This window comes from Ascidiella aspersa, chromosome 5 (genome assembly GCF_963924565.1).
Source record: "Ascidiella aspersa chromosome 5, kaAscAspe10.2, whole genome shotgun sequence".
In the NCBI taxonomy this organism is placed as follows: domain Eukaryota; kingdom Metazoa; phylum Chordata; class Ascidiacea; order Phlebobranchia; family Ascidiidae; genus Ascidiella; species Ascidiella aspersa.
The window spans coordinates 21,358,763-21,379,734 of record NC_139451.1 but is presented as its reverse complement, the minus strand read 5'-3'; the positions used below and the strand labels follow the sequence as shown (position 1 = coordinate 21,379,734).

The 20,972-nt window shown below is 41.9% G+C and overlaps 1 protein-coding gene across 1 annotated transcript; it reads right to left on the bottom strand.

The window, feature by feature from the left end:
* Window positions 1-367: 367 nt before the first annotated feature.
* LOC146145378 (serine/threonine-protein kinase DCLK3-like) lies at window positions 368-16,819 on the bottom strand. Its single transcript, XM_083390544.1, has 17 exons — window positions 15,205-16,819; window positions 14,152-14,294; window positions 13,007-13,174; window positions 12,522-12,601; window positions 11,412-11,520; window positions 10,747-10,913; window positions 9,835-10,188; window positions 9,350-9,376; window positions 8,324-8,537; window positions 7,536-7,673; window positions 7,113-7,229; window positions 5,893-6,070; window positions 5,271-5,377; window positions 4,569-4,715; window positions 3,800-3,932; window positions 2,769-2,936; window positions 368-1,746 (listed from the first exon to the last, which is right to left on the bottom strand). Exons 1-17 carry the CDS (start codon window positions 16,817-16,819, stop codon window positions 1,538-1,540), a joined length of 4,074 nt encoding a protein of 1,357 aa, XP_083246670.1. The 3' UTR covers window positions 368-1,537.
* Window positions 16,820-20,972: the final 4,153 nt, after the last annotated feature.

The following is a 20,972-nucleotide window of genomic DNA, read 5'->3' as shown; positions in this document are numbered from 1 at the left end:
AGGAATGCTTCAAAAGAAAATCGACAAAACGTGGTAACATCACTTTTATTTTTATAAAACGTTTCTGTGCCATTGCCATGATCATGTCTTTTAATACGCTTTGGGGAATTGCTTGTAATTTCGGTATTGCATCATCACGAATTTGTTGTCATCGTACTTTTTTACCGAAAGGGCCGTAACATTTTTAAGAAGTCATCTTTGCTCCAAATATGGTAGAAAATTATAAAAATAAGTGAAAAATGAACGTAAAAACCGAAGGGCGAATGTAATATACTTATTGGTGAAATACAAAAACTGGTTGCTTCAACTAAGGTATAAGTGTTCTGTTTTTATGTGCAAGGGGTACATCTTGTGTGAAACAAGGATTTAAAAAAAGAGTTTAGATTGCGTACAAATACAAAACGGTTGTTATCTGCGGTGAAAACTTGTGTTTAGTGTAGACACGCCATGAACCTTACCCAGTTAGTTTAATGGAATATAAAATCTACCCATGGCGAAAAACAGTGTTGTGTAAAGCAGCTGTCGTTTGTTAAGAGCCGGCAGCTTAACGTGGCATGTCTTCTAAACTTCCAACACAGCAACAACATCGTGCAGCTAACAAATTCACATTTATCGTCTTTCGTTCAGCGGCTTGAACAAAGATCCAGGCCAACTTGGCGTCGCTTGCGCCAACGCGTCGCACAAACCAACAAGCGGGCGGGAAGACGGTCTTCGCACCAGAATTAAAAAAACAAACAAATATACCAAAAGTTTGGAGGGAAAGGCACTTGAAACAAACAAGCAGGGATTGCCAATAGCGCGATTAAAACTTGGCAGTTGGGGCGCGATTGTTCTCAGCAGTGGTGTAACTTGGTGTGGAAACGGCGCAGCGCGAAAATTAGGACACTTGCACGAACTCCATCCCGGACGTCATGAAAAACGCTGTGGGCGTATATAAGCACTGGTTTTAAAACATCTTACGCACATTTGAGAATATTTTTTTAAATAACTTCTAACAACCTTAAATATCTTACATAATTATGCATACCGAACGCGCAAACAACCGATAAATTTTACAAAAATTCTTCAGTATCAATTTACCACAAATCCCTATTGGAGGTCAAAGTTTATCACACTGCTATTAATAAAGCGAATTAGTTTTGATGTGTGAAACAGTACATTGTTTTTACAAACATTGCACTCCTGGAACTCATCAACACTAAGTTGTTTTTCGCAGTAAAAATCTAGTTTGACGGAATTGACGTTGGAATAATTAAATAATGGAGTCGAACAGGAGCATAAAACATAAATCTTTGGCCCACAATAAAACGCTCAACGCACTTGATTTAAATTACTAAACTTTTATGAAAAAAAACGCGGACTTTATCCAGTCCGCCATCCATGATTCTAACAAAAAAAATCGCTTCAGTTTTCTAAAGGCACGATTTTGAATAAAGGCTCAAAATACGCGGCAAATTCTCATAGTAACACACACACACACACACACACACACACACACACACACACACACACACACTTAAAGGACAAAATAAACGCTTCAATGGACGGCCGCCTGTTGCGATAGCGCCACCTTGCGGCGATTGCGGTCGCCGAAATTCTTCTCCAGGTTCATGGTGATTTCGCGCTGCAGGTTGGGACCCTTGTACGAGCCCTCTGACTGGATCCACGGGTGGGAAAGCACTTGCTCGGCCGTGTAGCGCCGCTTGGTGTCGACAACGAGCAGACGCTGGATGAGGTCTTTGGCGGCTGCAAGGTCAAAGGTCAGGGGTTAGGGGTTAAGGCGTGACTGGGTGGTTTTTGTTGTGCTTTCGGGTCGGTGGAACTTATAAAGGTCATTAATTTACAACTAATGTAAGAAGGAGCACAACCCATTTATTGAGAATTAATCGCCCTTAATCAATTGTCAGCGTTCTGTAAGATATGCAACTTAAAGCGAATCCATCTGGTTAAAATTTTCTGAGATTCACTGATCTAAACGCAAGTGATCAATACGAAGATAGGTTTAGATTTGATTCGTTTATTGCACTTTAAGTCGCTACTTAAATTTAGAAAGCTGATTTGTTTTCAGCGGACACTTTTAGTATAGACATCAATTTAACTCTTTTAAAAACCTAGAACTGTGCCCTCGATTAAATGTTATCCATCCGCGAGTTTTAAAATGGTTTAAAAAAGTAAAAAAAGTTAGAAAAAACAATTTTGGGCATAGTAATGTTTTAAAAGAAAACAAAATCCTGCACGTATCGCAAACATCATGCGTTGAAAACGTCGTAAACTTTGTTAGGGAGGTTGCATTTTGAGAAACTGGAAAATTAATGAAAACGTATTCTTTAGTTAAGAGCAGTGCTTTAAAGTTTGCTCTTCAACTTTTTCTGGTCGCGTCATCAGCGATTTTCAACCGGTGTTCCGCGAGAAATTTGTTAAGTTTTCAAATGTTCCACGGAATAGTCTAGCTAGCTTTCAAGTAGTTATTCACTGTCACTAGTGTGTATTTCTATTTTAATTAGCCTAGTTTATTGTTATGTAATCATATTTTGCCAATTAAGTGAGAATGTCACTTTCGCCACTTGCACAAATAGGGGCAGGTGCAACCATCGGCGGTAAAACGAAAAAAAAACTATACCGATTTCAATTACCCGATATAAACAGCAAATTTGGGATCCGGTATGCGTTGAATATTCCTATTAAATACATTAAGTGTTCCCTGGCTCCAAAAGGGTCGAAAAACACTGGCGTACACCAACAAAGTACGCATATAGCAGCGCGCTTACCGTCCGAGATGTTGTCCCAGTAGGGCGAGAGAAACTCGTACTCTCCGAGCTGGATGATCTCGAAAAGTTCCTCCTGATCTCGCTCCAGGCTCCGGAAGGGAGGGAAGCCGCAGAGGAGGATGTAGGTGATCACCCCGGTCGCCCACATGTCCACCTCGAGACCGTAACCTACAACGACAGAGAAGAACAATAAATATGCTGTTGCTACCAGGCATTGTATACACTGAAGATAAGTTCTACTGACGCTTCGGCTAACTATTCAGGGAGCCTTCATCAGGGAATGACACACATGGCCAACAAACGTGAAGGTGTCATTCCCGGCTGAGGGCTTTCTAAATAGTTAGACGAAACGTCAGTAGAACTTTTATTATTTTAACTGAAAAGAAACGCTTTGCTTTCGCTTTTAATTATCAAAAATATTTCAGACTTATTTACACATTTGTTGGACCGAGAATATCAGGTTTCTTAACTTCAATGCGGAACGTTGAACAGAGAAGAACGTTGTTCGTTTAGTTTGCTTTTAAAAGGCAGGTTGCTTTGGGACGCAACACGTAATAAAAAGCATCGTTTGTAAGCTAAAGTTAATTGGAAAGTACTTTTTTCAGAGGCAACGCCATGTCCGTACTATAATCGCACGAATATCACAGCTACCCGCTTTAGTTCTCGCTTTAATCGCAATCACATTTAAGGCAAACGCTTTTCATAAAATCACTTTGCACACCAAATGCTCATGGAAGCAACAGTCAAGCAAAACCTTAGCAAATAAGTTGATTTTTTTAAGTTCAAGGTAAAAGTGGAACTTCTAAACCATCGCCAGTCTAACATTTGCTTCAACACTAGAACGTCCAGGGCTTAAATTTCATTTTTTGGTATCCTAAGCGACGTATTGCTACCCAAACATGACCAGCCCTATGCGAAGGTCCAAGCAGTATAAATTTTGCAAAAGTTGAACTACACCAAGTTTAAGCTAATTTCAAGAAGTGTACAGCGGCCATATAACTGTTAAATATCGGTACCAAACAGGTACGAACCGGTTTCAGCCAGTATCTCTGGCGCCACGTAGGTCGGCGTGCCGCACACAGTGTATATCGGCTCGGTGACTTCCATCGCCAGACCGAAGTCCGCCAGCTTCAACGTCATACTGCCGTCTTTATTACGCGACACCTGTCGAGAGTTTGAAAGTAAACAAGTTGGCAATCACGAGAGTAAAGCCAGCACTGTTTTTTTTTCGCATTACATATACGGTATACATTTGTCGAACAGCCACATGTTTGAGGGGGTTTCCCATTTTAATAAAATGTTACAGGTAAGATACCGAGACAAGTCATAAGGTATGTACGAGTGTAAGTTGAAAACTAATAGTTACTCTTGGAAATAAGCGGCGAAAAAATCCCCTTATTTTGCCGCATTTCTTTAAAGCTAACATGCTACATGTAAAAGTATTTATATATATATCAGATCTGAACGTAAGTAGTATACTCAGTCGTATAGTATGGCTCTACCAATATCGGGGTGGCTAATATAGGACACTATATTGTTGTGGGAATTTGAGCAAACAAAGGCGAACGCAGCAAACCATTTTTGTGCAAAAATCATAAAGGGCTGAAAAAAAATAAGGTTCTTATGCCAATGGACCAGGACATGATATTCCTGGCCTTGTCGCAGTTTTACCTGCATTCCTAGTTTAATAGTTGCGATAAAATTAGTGGTACAGGATTAAACGGCTATCGTAATTGGGCATCTCAAAACAAAAACTCGGGCATATCTAGCAAAATGCGTCCAATACGATCCACCACTCACCAAAAGGTTTTCGGGCTTGAGGTCTCTGTGGATGATGTTCTTCGAGTGCAAGAACATGAGAGCCTCCGAAAGGTCGGCCACCATGTTGGCGGCGTCACGCTCCGTGAACTTCACGCTCTCCGTGATTGCGTCGAACAGATCGCCGCCCTGTGACGCAAATAACGGTGTAGGTGAATCGGTTGCCATGGCAAAGGCCGGTGGGCGTCCGCAAGGTATATTTCTTTGCTTTTTGGGGCACAGTATTGTTTGTGAGATGAATATTGGTTGTTGTTGACCCTTTGTCACTTACTTACCACAACAACAATGCTGAATGTTGTTAAACCTGTTTTCCGCCAAGGCTCTATTTCGATACTGTTTGTGACCGCGTGTTTAAACCAGCATGAAAAAAGTCGTACTAGAATGTCACGACTCATTTTTTGTGACTAAACTTTTTCGAAAACTATTGGTTGTGAATAACAACGCCAATGTTCAAAAGCGTATTAAAACAACCAACATAATGTCCAACTTACAATGCTTTCAGTTAGCAACTTGTATTTATCAATAAAGATAGTTTGTTTGTGACTTAGAAAATCATTATCAAATATATATATACAACAAAATATATAAATACAACAAAACCCGAACCCAAGTTTTAGTTTATTCCTAATGCTTGCGTGAGAATTTCGTGGTTGTAGCTGTATAATAGTGTTTATATTCACCCACCTTCACATACTCGAGCACCAAGTAGATTTCGTCTTCCGTCTCGAATTCCTCGATAAGTCTGACGATGTTTGGGTGGTGGCAATTCTTCATAATCGCGATTTCGTTTTCTGTCATAACAAATAAAGCTTAAATGGACGTTATCAAGTATCGCTTCAATTTACCACGAAAAGATAAAAGTAAACGATTTTAGCAAGAGGTTTTAATACTTGTAATGGAGCATTATAGCAGACGAATACACCTTTATCAATTTTTGATAAAACGCCAAGGTGCCCGACTGTATCAAATCTAACTATTAAAAACAACTTCGGTTAAGTTAGTTTGCGATGGCTCCTGAGTCCTGGTGTACTATGATACGTAAGCCGTTATCGTTGGTCAAAAATCGACTTCAGAAGGGCTAGATCACAGTCATTGTTACAAACGAGGATATGTTAATGTAAAAATTTTCAATTTAAACGTAACGCTTTGTGCATTAACAAGTACACGAGTTAAATTTACTCCTGGTGGCAATTTTCCATCTCTAGTTTTTATTAAACTTATAAACAGTGTTATCAAGTGCAACTCATCCGGTGGCCTTTTGAGACCGCAGCAAACCAAAAAAACTCCGCGCTCGGGCGCCACCCACCGATCATGTCCTCCTTGCCCTTGAGCTTGGACTTGTCGATGACCTTCATGGCGTATTCGGACTCGGTGTTGCGCAATCGGCATTCCTTCACTACCGCGAAGTTACCGTCTCCGATCGTCTTGCCGATCTCGTAGCGACCCTCGATGTCCGGTCGAGTTATGATGCGCCGCGGAGGAGCCTGGGATGCAAGAGGTGGAGGTTTTAAGAGGAGGAGGAGGTCAAGCTGTGTATTCTTGCTAGCCAGTCGGCAGTGGCGTTGCCAGCCGATTTTTTTTTTTCTTTTTTTAAAGTTTGAACTTTGTTGTTTAGCTTTTGTCACACTCAAAAGTGCAAAAACTGACGTAAAGTAGTAAAACTGCATTAATGTATAGCAAACGTAATAATAACTACATCGTTTGTGGCGTAACAATGTATGACAATTAAAGGTGTGGAATACCTGTGAACGACTGTTGTGGTACTGCTCATAAATGCTAAAAAACAAATTATTAAGAGTAAAAAATTTATAAATTTTTTTGGGGGCTTGGCCCCTCAGGCCTTTCTCCTTACACGTTCACATGTTCGGGCACTATTTGTTTAAACCAGTTATTCCAAACCAGGGGTACATTGAAAATAAAGGCTTTTTTAAGTAAATCACTGCGAAATAGCGATAACTGAAGGTCGGAAACTTGATTTTAACAGCGTTAAAAACGACGTAAAATTATCAGAGAATTTTAAGGCTTAACAACGAAAGTGACACAAAAACGTGTTTAAAAAAGTTCCCATTTGAAGCAGGCCGGTGTTGTTTATCGGTCTGCGCAACCTCTAAAAATGATATTATTTTCGTAGTTTTGTCACTTTATTATGTTAGTAGGCAATGTTGTCATAAGCTTTACATGGAAATCCACATGGGAAGTTCAGTTACTGTTACGTTTCAAATCTATTAAAATTAAAAGGTAAATAACTCAAGTAAAACCTATTGAAACATTGGATAGCAAATTTTGAGGTGGGATTTGGAGTCTTTCGTTAGCGGTTAAATTACAGAAAAGAGTTGGTCGTGGAGTGGCCTTACTTATTTCACAGATGGAGAATGTGTTTTTTAAATTATTTTCTCTTTACTGCTTTTTGGGCACTAGTGTTGAGTTATTATTAATAAAACGTGGTAAACCTACTCATTTTTTAAAACGTCCTCTAACACCGAAACGAAAGTGTATGTTTTATTTTTTACAATTGAATCAACTTACTTTAAACTTCTGTATCCTTCGAAGTCGGTCGGTGTCGTCCGATTTATTGGCGTAAGCCACGGGAGAGTGAACTTCTTTGCGCTCAGCTGCTTCTCGTCTGCGTCTTTCTTCTTCGAGCTAAAATTGGCAAAAGTAGTTTGTTTACCATATTTTTCAGTTAGAATTAAAACGTACATTTTGTTCAAGATTGTCGTTTTTGTTAAAACCCCGTTCGTTATATTGTAACGTCACGTTCGTCGTGTTTTTATTCAAATCTTCCGAAAAGCCTGCTAAAAAATTGAGTAGTCTAAGTAATTTCTTCGAGCTAAAATTGCAAAAAATACATCGCTTATTGTTTAGTTAGAATTATAACGTACATTTTGTTCATATTTAAAAAAAAAAGTCAAGTTTGTTTTGTTTTGATTCAAATCAAATCTCTCGAACCTCGAGCTCCCTTTTTCTTCTCCTCTCTTCCTCGTCCCGCTCCCTTTTTTCTCTCTCCAGCTGCTCCCTTCTCTCGTCTTCGCGCAGACGCTCCTCGCGTTTTTTGCGCCTTTCCTCTTCGTCGCGTAATCTCCGCTTCTGTGGAATATGTTTAAGTGAAGACTATTGGAACTAACTTTCTATCTTTAACGACGGAATAAACAAAACATAAAACAGGAAATGTACGAGTCTAACCCGAAGACTTCAGTTCGGCATGAGTATTGTTATTTTTCAGTACTTGGCGGAGTCGTTAATTCTGAAATAATGGCTGTCCAGTGTCCACGTATGTTAAATATTACGTTTTCCATTCAAGAAAAGAGGAGTACAAATTGAATTTTCATCCGAAAGCCAGAAAATTGTGCAATACACATAACATTGTATCAAAGGCTTTTACAACATTTAAAACTTCCTATATTCCAAAAGCAACGTATTTAATAAAATTGGCTGATGAATTACGTCATAATCAGTAACGTCGTGCAAGACTTCCGTTAGGGAAAAATTAAACTTTTGTCCGAAAGCTGGAAATTTGTGCAATTAAGGTCTAATAAGAATTATATATTCTATACCTCCAAGGCAACACATTTAACAAAATAACTTGATAAGGTACTTCCTAATCGGTAACGGAGTAGTGAGTACTATAGGCGAGTCCTTCAGCGATACTCAAGTAATAGAGAAAATGATAATATTTAGCCCAAATAATTTTAAGCACGTCACTTTATATATCCACCACAATCCGAAATTACACTTACCTCATCTTCAAGTCGTCGCCTTTCTTCTTCCAGTTTCTTTCTCTCGTTTTCGATCTCTCGCATCTTGCGGTCCTCTTCCTCCTCGCGTCGCCGCCTTTTTTCTTCCTCTTCTCTCAGTCGCCTTTTTCTCTCGTTCTCGTCCTTCTGACGCTCTCGCTTCATGTCGTTTTCGAGCAGCTTGAGCTTGCGCTGTTCCTCCAATTCTCGCTCCCTTCTGGCGGAAAACGAATTTGGACTCCATTTTGTGTCATCAAAGAACAATAACATTGTTGATTTAAACTTGATGGACACATTTTAAGTTCGTCACCATATCGTTTTGTACTAAAAACTCATCATACTTTCAATTGTCGTTAAATCGCGACGACATACTTTTTAGCAGTAATTTTAAATTTTGTATTTGAGAAATAACCGACAACACAAATTCTTTCAGAAATTTTTTATAGACATGGTAACAAATTTGCTATGATTTTTTGGCAAAGTATAGTTCATCATTCCCATTAGCAGGTTTGATTTTGTATTTAATTAATTTGTGAACAACGTTATGTAAGTACAGACAAAACAACGTTTAAGTGAATACTAATATCTATTCCTACAAACTCAAAATCTATAGCAGTTCCGAAAAAAATATGTAACAGCAGTTTCAAAAAAGATGTATAATAAATAATACCCGAACGAGTACGGAAAGTGTGACTTGTGATTGCGAAACATGCTTTGTGCAACAATTTCAAATTGCCTTTGTCGAACTTTTCGTTAATATTTTTATATTTTTCTTTCTAAACGACTTAACTGAAACCTGTTCGATGCTGATACAATCTAGGAATGTTGTTTGACACTGGTTTAGTGCGGCACGTAAATTACTTCACATCATATAAAACGTTGTTGTGCGGTTACCACTGTTTAAGAAATACATTGAAGGATGGAAAATCATGCAAGGAAATGACATATTGCAGTTTGTTTCTAATTGAATAACAAGGACAGGCACAGCACTAGTGAAAGAACTTCTAACCATTGCTGCTCAACACTAACCTGTTAAGGTGGCCGAGCCGTTGTCGCCTGAGAAGGTTAACGCACCGAATTCAGTATTAAAACATATAAGTTTCCGTTTACGGTACAGTAGAGTTATCTACGAAGTCTATAGCAAATATCGTTTAACGCGATTCGTATTTAAAGTCATACGATTTATTAAAGTTGTAATGCCATTTTGGAAGCGATGGGAAAAAAGAAATATTAAGCTAACGTTTTGTAACTAGCCTGAGGTTGCTCTACAAAGCTGTTTTAAAACTTCAAATTTATTTGTACTAAACGCATCAAACTGTAATTCGCTTTAAGAATGCACCGACTTTGATAAAAAGTGCATTTCGTCACCTTTATAACGATAAATCTATCATTGTTTGTTTTCAGGTCTTTATCCTAGATAATTTCAAAAACCCGTCTTGTTATTGTTTGTTTTTGTTTAAACCTGGCAGCATTGTCGACGCTGACTTTAACAAAGAGCCTTCTTCTAATCCTACCTGAGCCTCTCTCGTTCCCTTTTTTCGTCGTCCTCTCTCCGCCGCCGCTCCTCGTCCTCGATCTGCTTCCTCCTCTGGCGCTCGCGCTCTTCCGCCTCCCACTGGGCGCGCTCCTTTTTCCGCCGCTCGGTGTCGCGCAACGACTGGTTGAGCTCGTCGCTAGGCGACTCGCGGTTGCCGTGACGACGCCGCATCTCGTCTTCCAGTTCTTCTTGCTCTCGCTCCCAGCGCCCGCGCTCCCACTTCTGCGCCTTGATGCGCTCCTGGTCCTGGAAGCGGCGTCGGTCGGCCATTAGCTGGCGAGCCTTGCCCTTCTCCATGCGCGGCGAGCGGTAGCTCGGGTCGTTGAAACGCCTATAATACGGATATTTCCGTTGATAATTGTGCCCAAAAGGCGGAATTTGCAGGAAATGCGGATCACTGAAAACGGAGGAGGAGGACCCTTTTTGGCAGGGTGTTCGGTCGGTTTTCTCTTGTGGTTGTCACGAGTCGTTTTTTTATAAGGCTATGGTGACTTTTATGACTGGTTTGTTTTGAGGTAAATTTTTAGGCAAATATTTAAAAAATTGAAAGACAAGAGATTTGAAGCACGAATTTGCATTTAAGCAAGAAAGTATAGCATAGTTTGAAACAGTGTATTTTCGGCAGAAAACATATAGGTTTACGAAAAGTTGGGATAAATCCCAATCCCCAAGTTACATCCGCCTAATCACTTAAACGGAAGTCCGCTAGACTTATTTAAGATTTGAAGATTTTATATTAACAGATGCTCAATTGACCTATACGCAAATTTTCACTGATTTTTTTTTTCGAACCAACATTTAGAGCAATTTTGGCTTCAAATAGCCTTTTAAACAAGTTTGAAGTTTCGGTAGAATGCAGGCTGCAGAAAAACAACATCTCAAATCCAACCTTTCGCCTTCGGTCGAATCGCCGAGTCCCGAGTCGGACTTTGATCCCTTAGACTGGTCGGTCAGGTGCCGGCGAGCCTGCTTGTTCTGCTTGTAGGCCTTCTGTAAGTTCTGCCGGATTAGGCTCTCGGCGTAGGGGGAGTCCGGGTACAGCTCTTGAAGCACGTCCTGGAAGACAAGAGAAGCGCTGATGATATATGCGCGCTTTATCTTGCGATTACATGGAAGAGGGGGGAGTTTTTAGGTTGCAGTGTTCAATGGTCGAAAAATCGTCAAAAACGACACGTTAACTATTGGATTTTAACGTAAATGCGATATGTACTTTCACTGACTTAAATAGGCTTTTTGATTTCCTCGATAGTCTTGGCCCGGTTAATAAACAGTTAAATTTGTGTTTCTTTTTGCAAAGAAAACTTTATTTTCCGGTTATATTGGCAAGCTATAGTTTAATGCTACTTCGTTAACAACTGAATTATTCACTACCTGCTGTAATGGAAAAAGGGTCATATGTCACATAAGGAGACAATAAACTGAAAAATATTCATCAGAAACTACATAAAAATAAATTGTGAAAAAAATGTTCTGAATCAACTGAATTCCTCGATGGTTTCGTTTTCCAGAACATATTGTCAACTGTAAAAGTTATAATATTAACATGGCAATTACCTGCACGTCCATCGTGGTCAGTTGCTCTCTTCCGACTGCGATGAAGACGTCGTCCTCTCGAAAAAAGTCGGACACGGATCGCACCTCCCGCCCTTTCAGAGTGTACAGTCTGCGAAACAAAGTAGAAAGATGTTTAACTAGGACAGGGATGGCGAACCTTTTCATCGTGCGGGTCACAAACACGATCTTGATCCTTACAAAATGCACAAGTGGGTCATATATTTATCTATATGTTAGTATTATGTCAAGCTTTGCTGCTGCGTCGTTTTAAGTGTTATTGTCTGCGTTGGATATTCAAGGTATTTGGATGATTTCCAAATTCGGATTCCCACAAATGTTAAGAAGCTAAATAGCTAACAAATGCTGCAGCATTTTTATGGGATTACAGAAGTTCAGCAGAAAGCTTTTCAGTATGGTTTATTGGTTTAACCAGGGTTTTTAGAACTTTTAGTCTAAGAACTATATTAATTTTCCGTAAAGGATCGCCACCCTTTACGTTTTACAGAGATAAGCAAAATGATTTTACTTGTCTGCTTTTCTGCACGCATTTGTTGAAGTGCAGTTAGTGTAGGCCTATACTCGTCAACCCTAAAACACTTTTACCCACAGATTTGCCAGCCCTGAGCCCTGACAGTATGCTAGGCTATCTAACGAAGAACTGTTTTTCTTTATTTATCCTTACATGAAGCGGGACAGTGGTTTGCCATCCCTGAACTAGGACTTAAGAATACAGATCAGTTTTATTCTGTTGCTTTACCACATGGTGTGTTAACCTATGTGTCGCCGACTTCACAAGGTTAGATTTATTGATATCCGACCAGAGCAAGATTTCTTGAAAATTTTAATAAACTTTGGGGAAAAATACGAAGACATGGCTCTATTCGAATTTATTAATGCTATTTGTCTTGTGTTTTTTTTGCTACTCATAAAAAGATAAATAAATAGAATTGTGTCGCAAAAGCTTCGATGTTATATTTACGTGTACTTTGGTCGCCGTGAAAAAAGATTAGGAAACACTGCCTTAACAAGAGCTGAGCAGCAACCGTTTTTACCGGTATATTTTTGCATTATGCCACCGATGCCTATTGTTTTTTTCTACGGGGGCCTTACTTGCGAATGTGGTCGTTTTTCCACTTGGGTTGTCCCAGCGCTTCGGAAATGTCGGCCACCAGCTGTTCGTAGGTTTGCACCTGCGCGAAAAATCCATTTTAGATATACGATACTGGAACACATATGCACCTAATCACTTAACACGAGAAGACCACACACAAACAAATGGTGCATTTGAATCTAAGTATCATAAAATTTGAAAGTAAATTTCTTAAATTTAATATTTTTGAAAAAACTGTAAATTTCTATAAGATGTTTTCAACAATATTCAGTTGAATGCGCTATATAGCTACTTTCAAAAAACAGTCTGTTGATTCAAGTCAGTTAAAATTTGTTAGTAGAATTTCGCAAAAACCAACATACTTAATAAGAATTGCTTAACCAACATAAGTTTCATACAAATATATTGTTATACCAATCTATAAACATAAAATATATAAAAACCCTAAACATAACAAAAAATACCCAAAATAACAAAGACTGACCGCTCGACGATTGAGCAGGATCGTGATTTTCTTTCGTGGCCTGGTCGGCCCGGCCCTGACCACCGTGACCACCTTGGGCTTCATGGGTGAGTTGTCCGAGTGGGTCGTGTGGGCGTAGTCGGCCCGAGGGGCTGTCCCGAACGTCATTGGCCGGTGCTGGGATAAAAACTCGTAAATCATTTGGTAAGCGCACATAACGCTGGACTTTAACCAGTGTTACAAAGCCATTTTTAAAAGATAAATTATTTTTACCCAATCAAGTCACTTTTGGAAGTGAAAGTGACTTTATAGAGCAGGTTAAGTCACTTGTATACATTACTTAAGATCGAGCAAAAAAGTTAATTGGAATAACAAAAAGTAAAGGGTATGCATGTATATGTTGAGGTAAACTCGATGGATATATGTCTTTAAAGAGCAAAATCGCAGTTCAAGGGGAACACTGTTATACATTTTAATATCAAAAATCTTGAATTTTGCATAATTGCTAAAACAAATTCGTAGTGTAAATCATCACACATGATACCTTCGTGAAAGATATTCGAAATCAGTCGGCCTAATCAGGACTTTTTTTTAGATTTTAAAATCCCGTTTAGGGCGGCTTCGTTTTAGTACAGGGATGTCCAACCTGCGGCCCGCGGGCCACATTGGGGCCCGTCTGAAAGTTTTGTGCGGCCCGCTAGTCATTTTCATTTCCAAGTAGTATTTTAAACGTTCAATATTAGCTTAATTAAAATGTTCCAGTCAGCTTTTAGGGGCGCACTAATAGTATAGTATGGGTAAAAAACTATATATAACTCTAAAGGCCCGTTATAACTCTTAAAGAGCAATACTTTTTCTTGAAACGTAATAGGTTCTGCGGCCCATTAAATTATTTCAAGTGTCAATGCGGCCCACTATAATAAAATGTTGGACATCCCTGTTTTAGTAGTTAACTCAATGTTTATATCAGTTTGGGTTACGGAAAACACGCAACGTAAAGAAATGAGGTAGGTAAGATATGGAAATAGCATTTTAAAAGTGTTGTGTACTTCTTCAGGGAGCTCTGCAAACTTAACTTTGCAAAGCTATGAATTCCATGCAAAAACACAACAATCAACAATACTAACCATTCGAAACGCTATAAAGATAAGCTAAACTGAGCTTACCTTGCCAAAGGCGGCGCGTCCGCTGGGGGGAAACGTGGAGCGCAGTCCGTTCCTTCCGGTTCCGGTGCTCGTGTTGGGGTAAACCCCGGTTTCCTGCTCGAAGTAGGCGCCGTGCGAGCCGTTGTAGTTGGGTATCCGTTGCCCTGCAAAGTAAATGGCATCTTAAGATTGAAATGACAAGATGAAAAAACTTCCAAGTACCGTATGAGACCTTCATCGACCAAAACATTGACTAAGTTCTGAGTTTAGAACAGTATTAGCTGAGTTTTGTAAAACAGATAAAGACCAACAGTATAATATATATATTGTTTGGCTGCTTAGATAAATCATTGGTTCGTGTTTTTTAGGGCCATAACTTCCTTTAAAATCCCGTAATTTCCTATAACAACCTCCACTCAAGGTCAAGATTCAACACGAGTATGGCCATCCAGTGTTATTTACTACCCGGGCTAGTCAGCAGTTGCGCAAAGTTCGCCCGATCAGCAAAAAAATCAGCCAAAAAAAAAAAATTTATCAAAAGTAGGCGGATGTGTAATTAAATATTCTGACAAACTAAAGCCTGTTTTGAGTCATTTTATTAACCTTACTTTCGGAAATACTTTAAACTTATGTTTAACAATTACACGTTAAAACATTAGTATTTTGTTTTTTTATGCAGCCACGTCTGGAAACATAAACAACCGATAATGTATTGAATTTTAAATAGTAGCGGGTTGCGACCAATGGTCTGAAGGAAGCTATATTCCTAATCCTTTAAGGCAAACTCTAAGCCAAAACCCTCTCCTTGTTCATGGAGGGTATTTTGGTTATTTGCTATTTGCAAGGGTAGTCACAAAACGGCAAATTTTAAATACACGCCGCGAAGAAAAAGTCTTCAAGTTCCTCTACGTAATGTATGTAATAACACGTCCAGCGCGACACAAGCAAGCAAATAGTTTCTGACAATTGGCAGCGTGATCAGTAGGTTTTTCTGTGAACGCCGAATCTCAACCAAACAAAAAACAACGTCGACACACGTTCCGATCAGTCGCAAAAGCGGGGCAAAAGTCTCACCGTGGATATACTCCAAATCCTCCCCGTTCGTGCCACTAACGTCGTCGGTGCCTTGCAGCAAACGACCGTTCTCGTCGGCCAGAAAGCGCCCGCGGCGCGATTCGGCCGCAAGAGCGCGCGAGCTCAGGCCACCGCCCCTGATTCTTGCGCCAACGGCGGGAGGGTGCTCTCCCCTCGGAAAAACAAACTCAAAATCTTCGCCCGAGTCCCGTTCGACCTGTCGCTTCTGCAAAAACGACGCCTGTAGCTTCTCGATTTGGCAGCTGGCGCGTTCGCTCACCAGCGCTGCGTCGGCGTCGTTCAGAAGCACAAAGGACTTCAGCTGAACGCGCTTGGGCGTCGACGCAGCCGGAGCCGCCGCCGTGCTAAGGGAGCGTCGACGCCGCGGGGCAACAACTCTAGGCTTAACCGGCGCCGGAACGGTGGGCAGCCTTTTGCGCCCCGATTTCGCTTGGCTTTTTTGAACGCCCGGCCTCGTCTGCTCGGCGTTAAGAGCGACGCGCCGCTTCGAGGATGCGTCGGCGAGTTTTTGCTGGTAGGGACTCGGACGCAGCGTCCGCGGCGCGCTGGATCCAGAAGAAGAAGAAGAAGAAGCGGTGGAGGCGTGAGTGTTTGCGCGCTTGTCAAGGTGGCGCGGCTTTACGGCGGTCGACTGCGGGTCGCTCTGCACCGACACGAAGGTAGGTTGCAGCTCCTCGAAATCCTCGGCCGTGCCGCTAACGCTGAAAAAGGCGCGCTTCCGAAAAAAGGCGAAGTCGTCCTCGGATCGAACCCCGCCGCGTTCCGAGGCTTTCGCGCCCGGGTCGCTACTCGTCTTTACCAAGGGCGCTTTCTGCTTGTTGTCGGCCACCTTTGCTTCCTTGCTTCCACTCGAACTAAACAGGAAGCGACGCGACGAGCGCGACTTGATCACTTCCGGGTGGTGCGTCACTTCCGGCTCCGGGTTCTCACGCTCCGCCGGTTGTTCGTCGCTGTCGTTTTGGTTTTCTGCGTCGCGACTTTCCGCCATCGGTGCCGCCGCGCCGTCGCCGAGTACGTACGAATCGGTGACGTCACAGTACCTGGATGATGACGAAAGAGCGCCGCGAAATTTCGACGACGCGATGGCGACGTCACAGTATTCTGGCGGTGACGTGGCGGGTCCGTTTTCGGTTTCGTTAGGATCGACGGCGGAAACGCTTACAGGCCGCCGCTCACTCCTGACGTGATTCAAGGGCGTGCTCCCTACGTTCCTGGCGTTTTTAGCCGGTGTTTTTACGGTGGTGACGCGAATTTCGTTGACGCGGTTGCTGTGCAATGATACCGGCACAACGACTGGTTTATTTTCGCTTTTTATCACCGTCGGCCGTTGAGAGTCCAACTTTCCTTTTGGGGTTACGTTTTGCATTGCAGTGAGGTCAAGTGGGGGCACCACGTCCTGCTTGGGGGTAATGGGGGTCGTTTTTGGGACCGTTTTCAACTTGATTCGTTGTTTTGACTTGACCATTGTAAAGGTTGGCAAAGCAACGCTGCTGCCGGTATCCGAATTTGTATTCAAGTCGTTGTTCAAACTTTCGGTTTGAAAATCTTGATTTTCTGACATTTGAACGGCTTGTCGTGCTTTGTCTGACACCATTTACTCGAGTATGCTGAATTTGCTCACTTAAAACTACCATCTTAAAGACATTGCAAGGTTCAATTAAACAAAATCTCAAATTCTAACGAAGAACAATAACAACAACAACAATAACAACAGATCGGCTTTTAGTTGGATTAATAACAACCATCTTAGCCATGTGAGTAATACGAGAGAATAGACTTATACACCTGTCAAAGGTAAATCGCCTAACCGAAATTGAACTTAATATTCGCAAAGTACGATTCTGTCCAAAACTTTCTTAACTACATATCTATCTTAAAAATAGTAACCGTTGGGTTTAAATTTGACACACTATCCCAAACTAGCCTCGTGCAGTTATAGGCGGTAGCTCGACTGACAACGACTGGAAACCAAATCAAAAGGCGAATTTGTATCGCCATAGCAACGGCAATTATCGAGTCACCCTAGCAACGAAACTCAAATCGAGCAGCGGCGATCGCAATAATTTGTAAATATCGCCGATGACAGAAACCCGGATATCAAACGCGCTAGTAACTATACTAACGACCAAGCCTGGTAGGAAGAAAATCGATTTTCCCCCGTAATATGAAGCAATATCGCTCTGGCGGTTGACACGTTAAGGGTGCTTAGAGCTTCGCCCAGCATCGGCAAAGTGGCGCTAATGAAACCTCGAGTGGGGCAGGTGCCGGATCGTTTGTCCGAAGAGCAAGTTGTTTCCATCGCGCGCCCGCAAACGCGTGCTGTCGTGCTCAGATGCCTGGAGAATATGGGAGAAACGGGGAGAGGTGTTGTTCCGAGCGCGTTTTCGATGGACAAAGGGGTGCGAAGGGATATCGCCACTGTAGGGGATTTTTCAGGGGCTTAACGCTCGTTGAAACTGTTCTGTGCGAGTTACGATCGCTTAAGCGGCCGTCGAACGTTACGCTTTCTTAATTTGGCATTCTAATTCCCATTATTGAATTGACACTATACTTAACCAAGTTCGATTGTTGTTTTAGGAAAGTATTTCTCAACCCATGGGTCGTGATACAACAATAGGTTGCTGTTTGTTTGAGTTGGGGCGCCGACTGCAGTAGTTCACATTGTAAGATTAGATATAATTGGTTCAAAGAATTAAACAAAATTCAAATTTGAAAGCAAAACGAAGACGCGACTGGTACTCAATAAATTGAAAAGTTTTCATGCCAATGTCTTATTTGTGTTTTGTTTACTTTAAGCTTACCTAAAGTTTCAGGATGATAATTAAGTCGCCTAAACTTCGCTGTCATACTTACGCTTATTATTTGAGTCGCAGCAAAAAAAGTTTGAGTAACACTGCTTTAGAGGATGGCACGGTTTGCGTGAAATGAATAAAAGTCCTAACCTATGGGCAATTGCCCTTCACATTCTTCACAAAATTTTAACTCAACTTCGCAGACGCATACATTAAAGTCGTATCGACCAGCGCAGTTTCATTGCTGTAATTCAACTCAACATTTTCAGATTGCAACTTTTTCTACAAAACGGCCCAACGTAAAACTTTTTCATATATTTTTGCTAAGCCTACAAGCGTACAAAACGTAAGGCAATTGTCGCCAAATCCAGGTGAACTGTTTCAGAAAAAAAAATGTAAACCGCTACCCTATTTTAGGCGTAACACAAAACAAATCTGCGGCAAAGACCTCAAATCCGCACGAGCGCTATATCTTTATCTCTATATATACGTTACCTCTTCTCTCTTGGCCGGGAGCGGGCCGAAACGCGATTCCGTTGGGGTGAAATGGGGGTGGTCGGGGTCCGGTCACGCCCGCTGGAGCGAAATATCCGCCATCCGGACATCGTGAAAACGAATCGGCGCAAACGGGCTCAAACTTCGGCGTGTTTTGTTCCGGTTTTCGGGCAAAAGACGCCAGCGGCGAAAAATAGCGATCGGAAAAACGCAGCAAACGATCACGGCCACCGATCGACGTGGGTTCGCGCACATAGGGGTATTGCGTTCCTGTGACGTGCGTCATACCGTGACGGGGGGCGGGGTCCAAAAATCCCACTGCGTGATTGTCGCAGCGGCAGCCCGAAAACACGTCGGCGTTGTTATGCAGATTACGGTTGAAAAGGTGTTTTCCGTTGGTCGCTTCCATTTCGTTTGGCCGTAGGTTGCCGGTGCGGTCCAAACGACGACAGCTTTCGGGCGTGACGCTTTTATCGGGATTCATATCGCACTTTTCCGCTAAAACCCCAGAGTTCCGGTTCAGTTTCGGGACAACAAGGCTTCTGCTTCGTCTCTTGCCAAGCGCGGCTGGTTTTCGAAAGGTCGGCGACATTTTGGACGCGAGCGGTTTACGCCTAATAGAGCTGGCTCGGCGGCGACCGCGCGTGGCCAATTTGCCTGCTTTATTAGTCCCGCTAGATAGCGTGCTTGACTCTTTAATCGCTTCGTTGTATCCCGTTTTGGGGCCGTTATTTAAACGCGATTCGTACTTTTGCTTTCTCGTAAAAAATCCCATTTCTGTCGCCGTCGAAGAATCCCATTCGTTTTTTTGAACTCGTTGGCTTTTCTTTGTTTGTCGCTTTAAACGGGTTTTTGCAATAGTTGAGGTTGATTCTTTTCCGATCGTAGCGATCTTTTTGCCAAAACTATCCGCAAAAGTTTTGTCTCGCTCATACGCGGTGACGTCGACGCCCAGGGATTCCTCCCGAATCCGGCTCAAACCGGTTCCGAACCTTTCGAACTGCGGATTTAAAGGTTGCAGCAAAGTTTCTTGCCGGTGACACGAAACATCAGTCGGGCAACTGTTCAAGTAGCAAGGTGTATTATATTGCCGATGCGCGTTCGGCCGTGCAAAATCTCCGTCGTCATTTGGACTTATGCGTGATGCTTGATTTAGTTTGTAAATGTTTCTCAAGTCCGTCGAATGACGACGCTGTTCTACCAAAGGCCCGCGCATGCTTCTGATCGATTTTGAATATTTGCCAGTCAAAGCGTCGTCTCCATCGCTGCTTGTAGTTGCGTAAGAGGCTTCCGAACAGCAAGGCACATTCTTACCCGACCCCAAAACGTGAAAATCAACAAAATCTTTTTTGGATTCGGCGCGTTTTGAGTTCTGCTTAGAGAGACCCTTCTTTACGAATCGCCTCGAGTCGCCTTGCGTAATTTCCGAAACGCGAGCCTTCCTGCGTTTGATGACGTCGCAGGCCAGGCAGCAGCGATGCGTGTCGGTCAACAGCAAGGTCACCGGTCGGCATGCGCGCGGGACGTACTGGTTCCACTGAGGCTTGACATGAAAGCCGGGTTGTGAGTAGCCTCTACTTTTCCATTCCATTTTTGCTTAAGGTCACTGAACTTTAGTTCATACAAGCATTTAAAATCATGCAGCTATCCAATTTCCTGGTCTTGATTTTCTTGTGTAAAACTGTTTTCGGAGAAATTCGTCTGCGAAATTCAAACCCGTATCGGCGTTGCAATCTTAACCGATCTGACACTATTGACTATTCCTTTCGTGAAGTAAACATATTGAAGACACTTTGGCATATCTTTCATCTTTGCATCGCAATTTCCAACTGCTGCGATGCTCTCGTTTTGCACTTTTTTAGTCCTTTAGCCTTCTTTTCGCTACAAAATCACTTTAACAAGCTGGACTGAAAAACATCTTACTTAGAGCAACAACTTTGGAAAAAAAATCGTTTTGATTGTTTTAACCAGATTAGTCTTCGCTATGTAAATACCATAGATACAGACTTGTCCACACAACCTAATGTATACAGCACCAGCAAACAAATAACTTTCACTACCGCACTGGCCACTTCTTAAGAATAAATGAAATCACTCTGAGAGGGAAAAAAGATACTTTCGCCCGATGTATCAATAAAAAAGACTTCTCCAATCTTCCCGAGATTTCGCAGTTGCGCCAGGCAACAGCAGCAGCCATCACGCGGACGACTGATCCGGGAAACAAATAAGCTCAGGGGGACTAAAGTGTCCGTTAAGAGGCAAACCTGACCAGGCAAATTGATACTAATCTGATACAAGTGATTGGCTGCAAGAAGATGACTAATCATACGGCGTGGGAAAGTAGACCAAGATTTTGGATAAAAGTTGTAAGCGGCTGTCCCTTAATTACGCGCTACCGGTTAATTACGCGCTAACTTATAAATTCAGTGAACACAACAAGGATTAAATAACAATTGAGGT

What these genes read in the sequence shown, in the direction of transcription:
- LOC146145378 (XM_083390544.1), bottom strand. Translation starts at nt 16,819, where the DNA reads ATGGTGTCAGACAAAGCACGACAAGCCGTTCAAATGTCAGAAAATCAA. An exon ending in AAAAACGACCACATTCGCAA is followed by an intron (nt 11,521 to 12,521) that starts GTAAGGCCCCCG and finishes TTTGTTTCGCAG; the next exon opens with ACTGTACACTCTGAAAGGGC. An exon ending in TGGTGCTCGAGTATGTGAAG is followed by an intron (nt 4,716 to 5,270) that starts GTGGGTGAATAT and finishes TTTGCGTCACAG; the next exon opens with GGCGGCGATCTGTTCGACGC.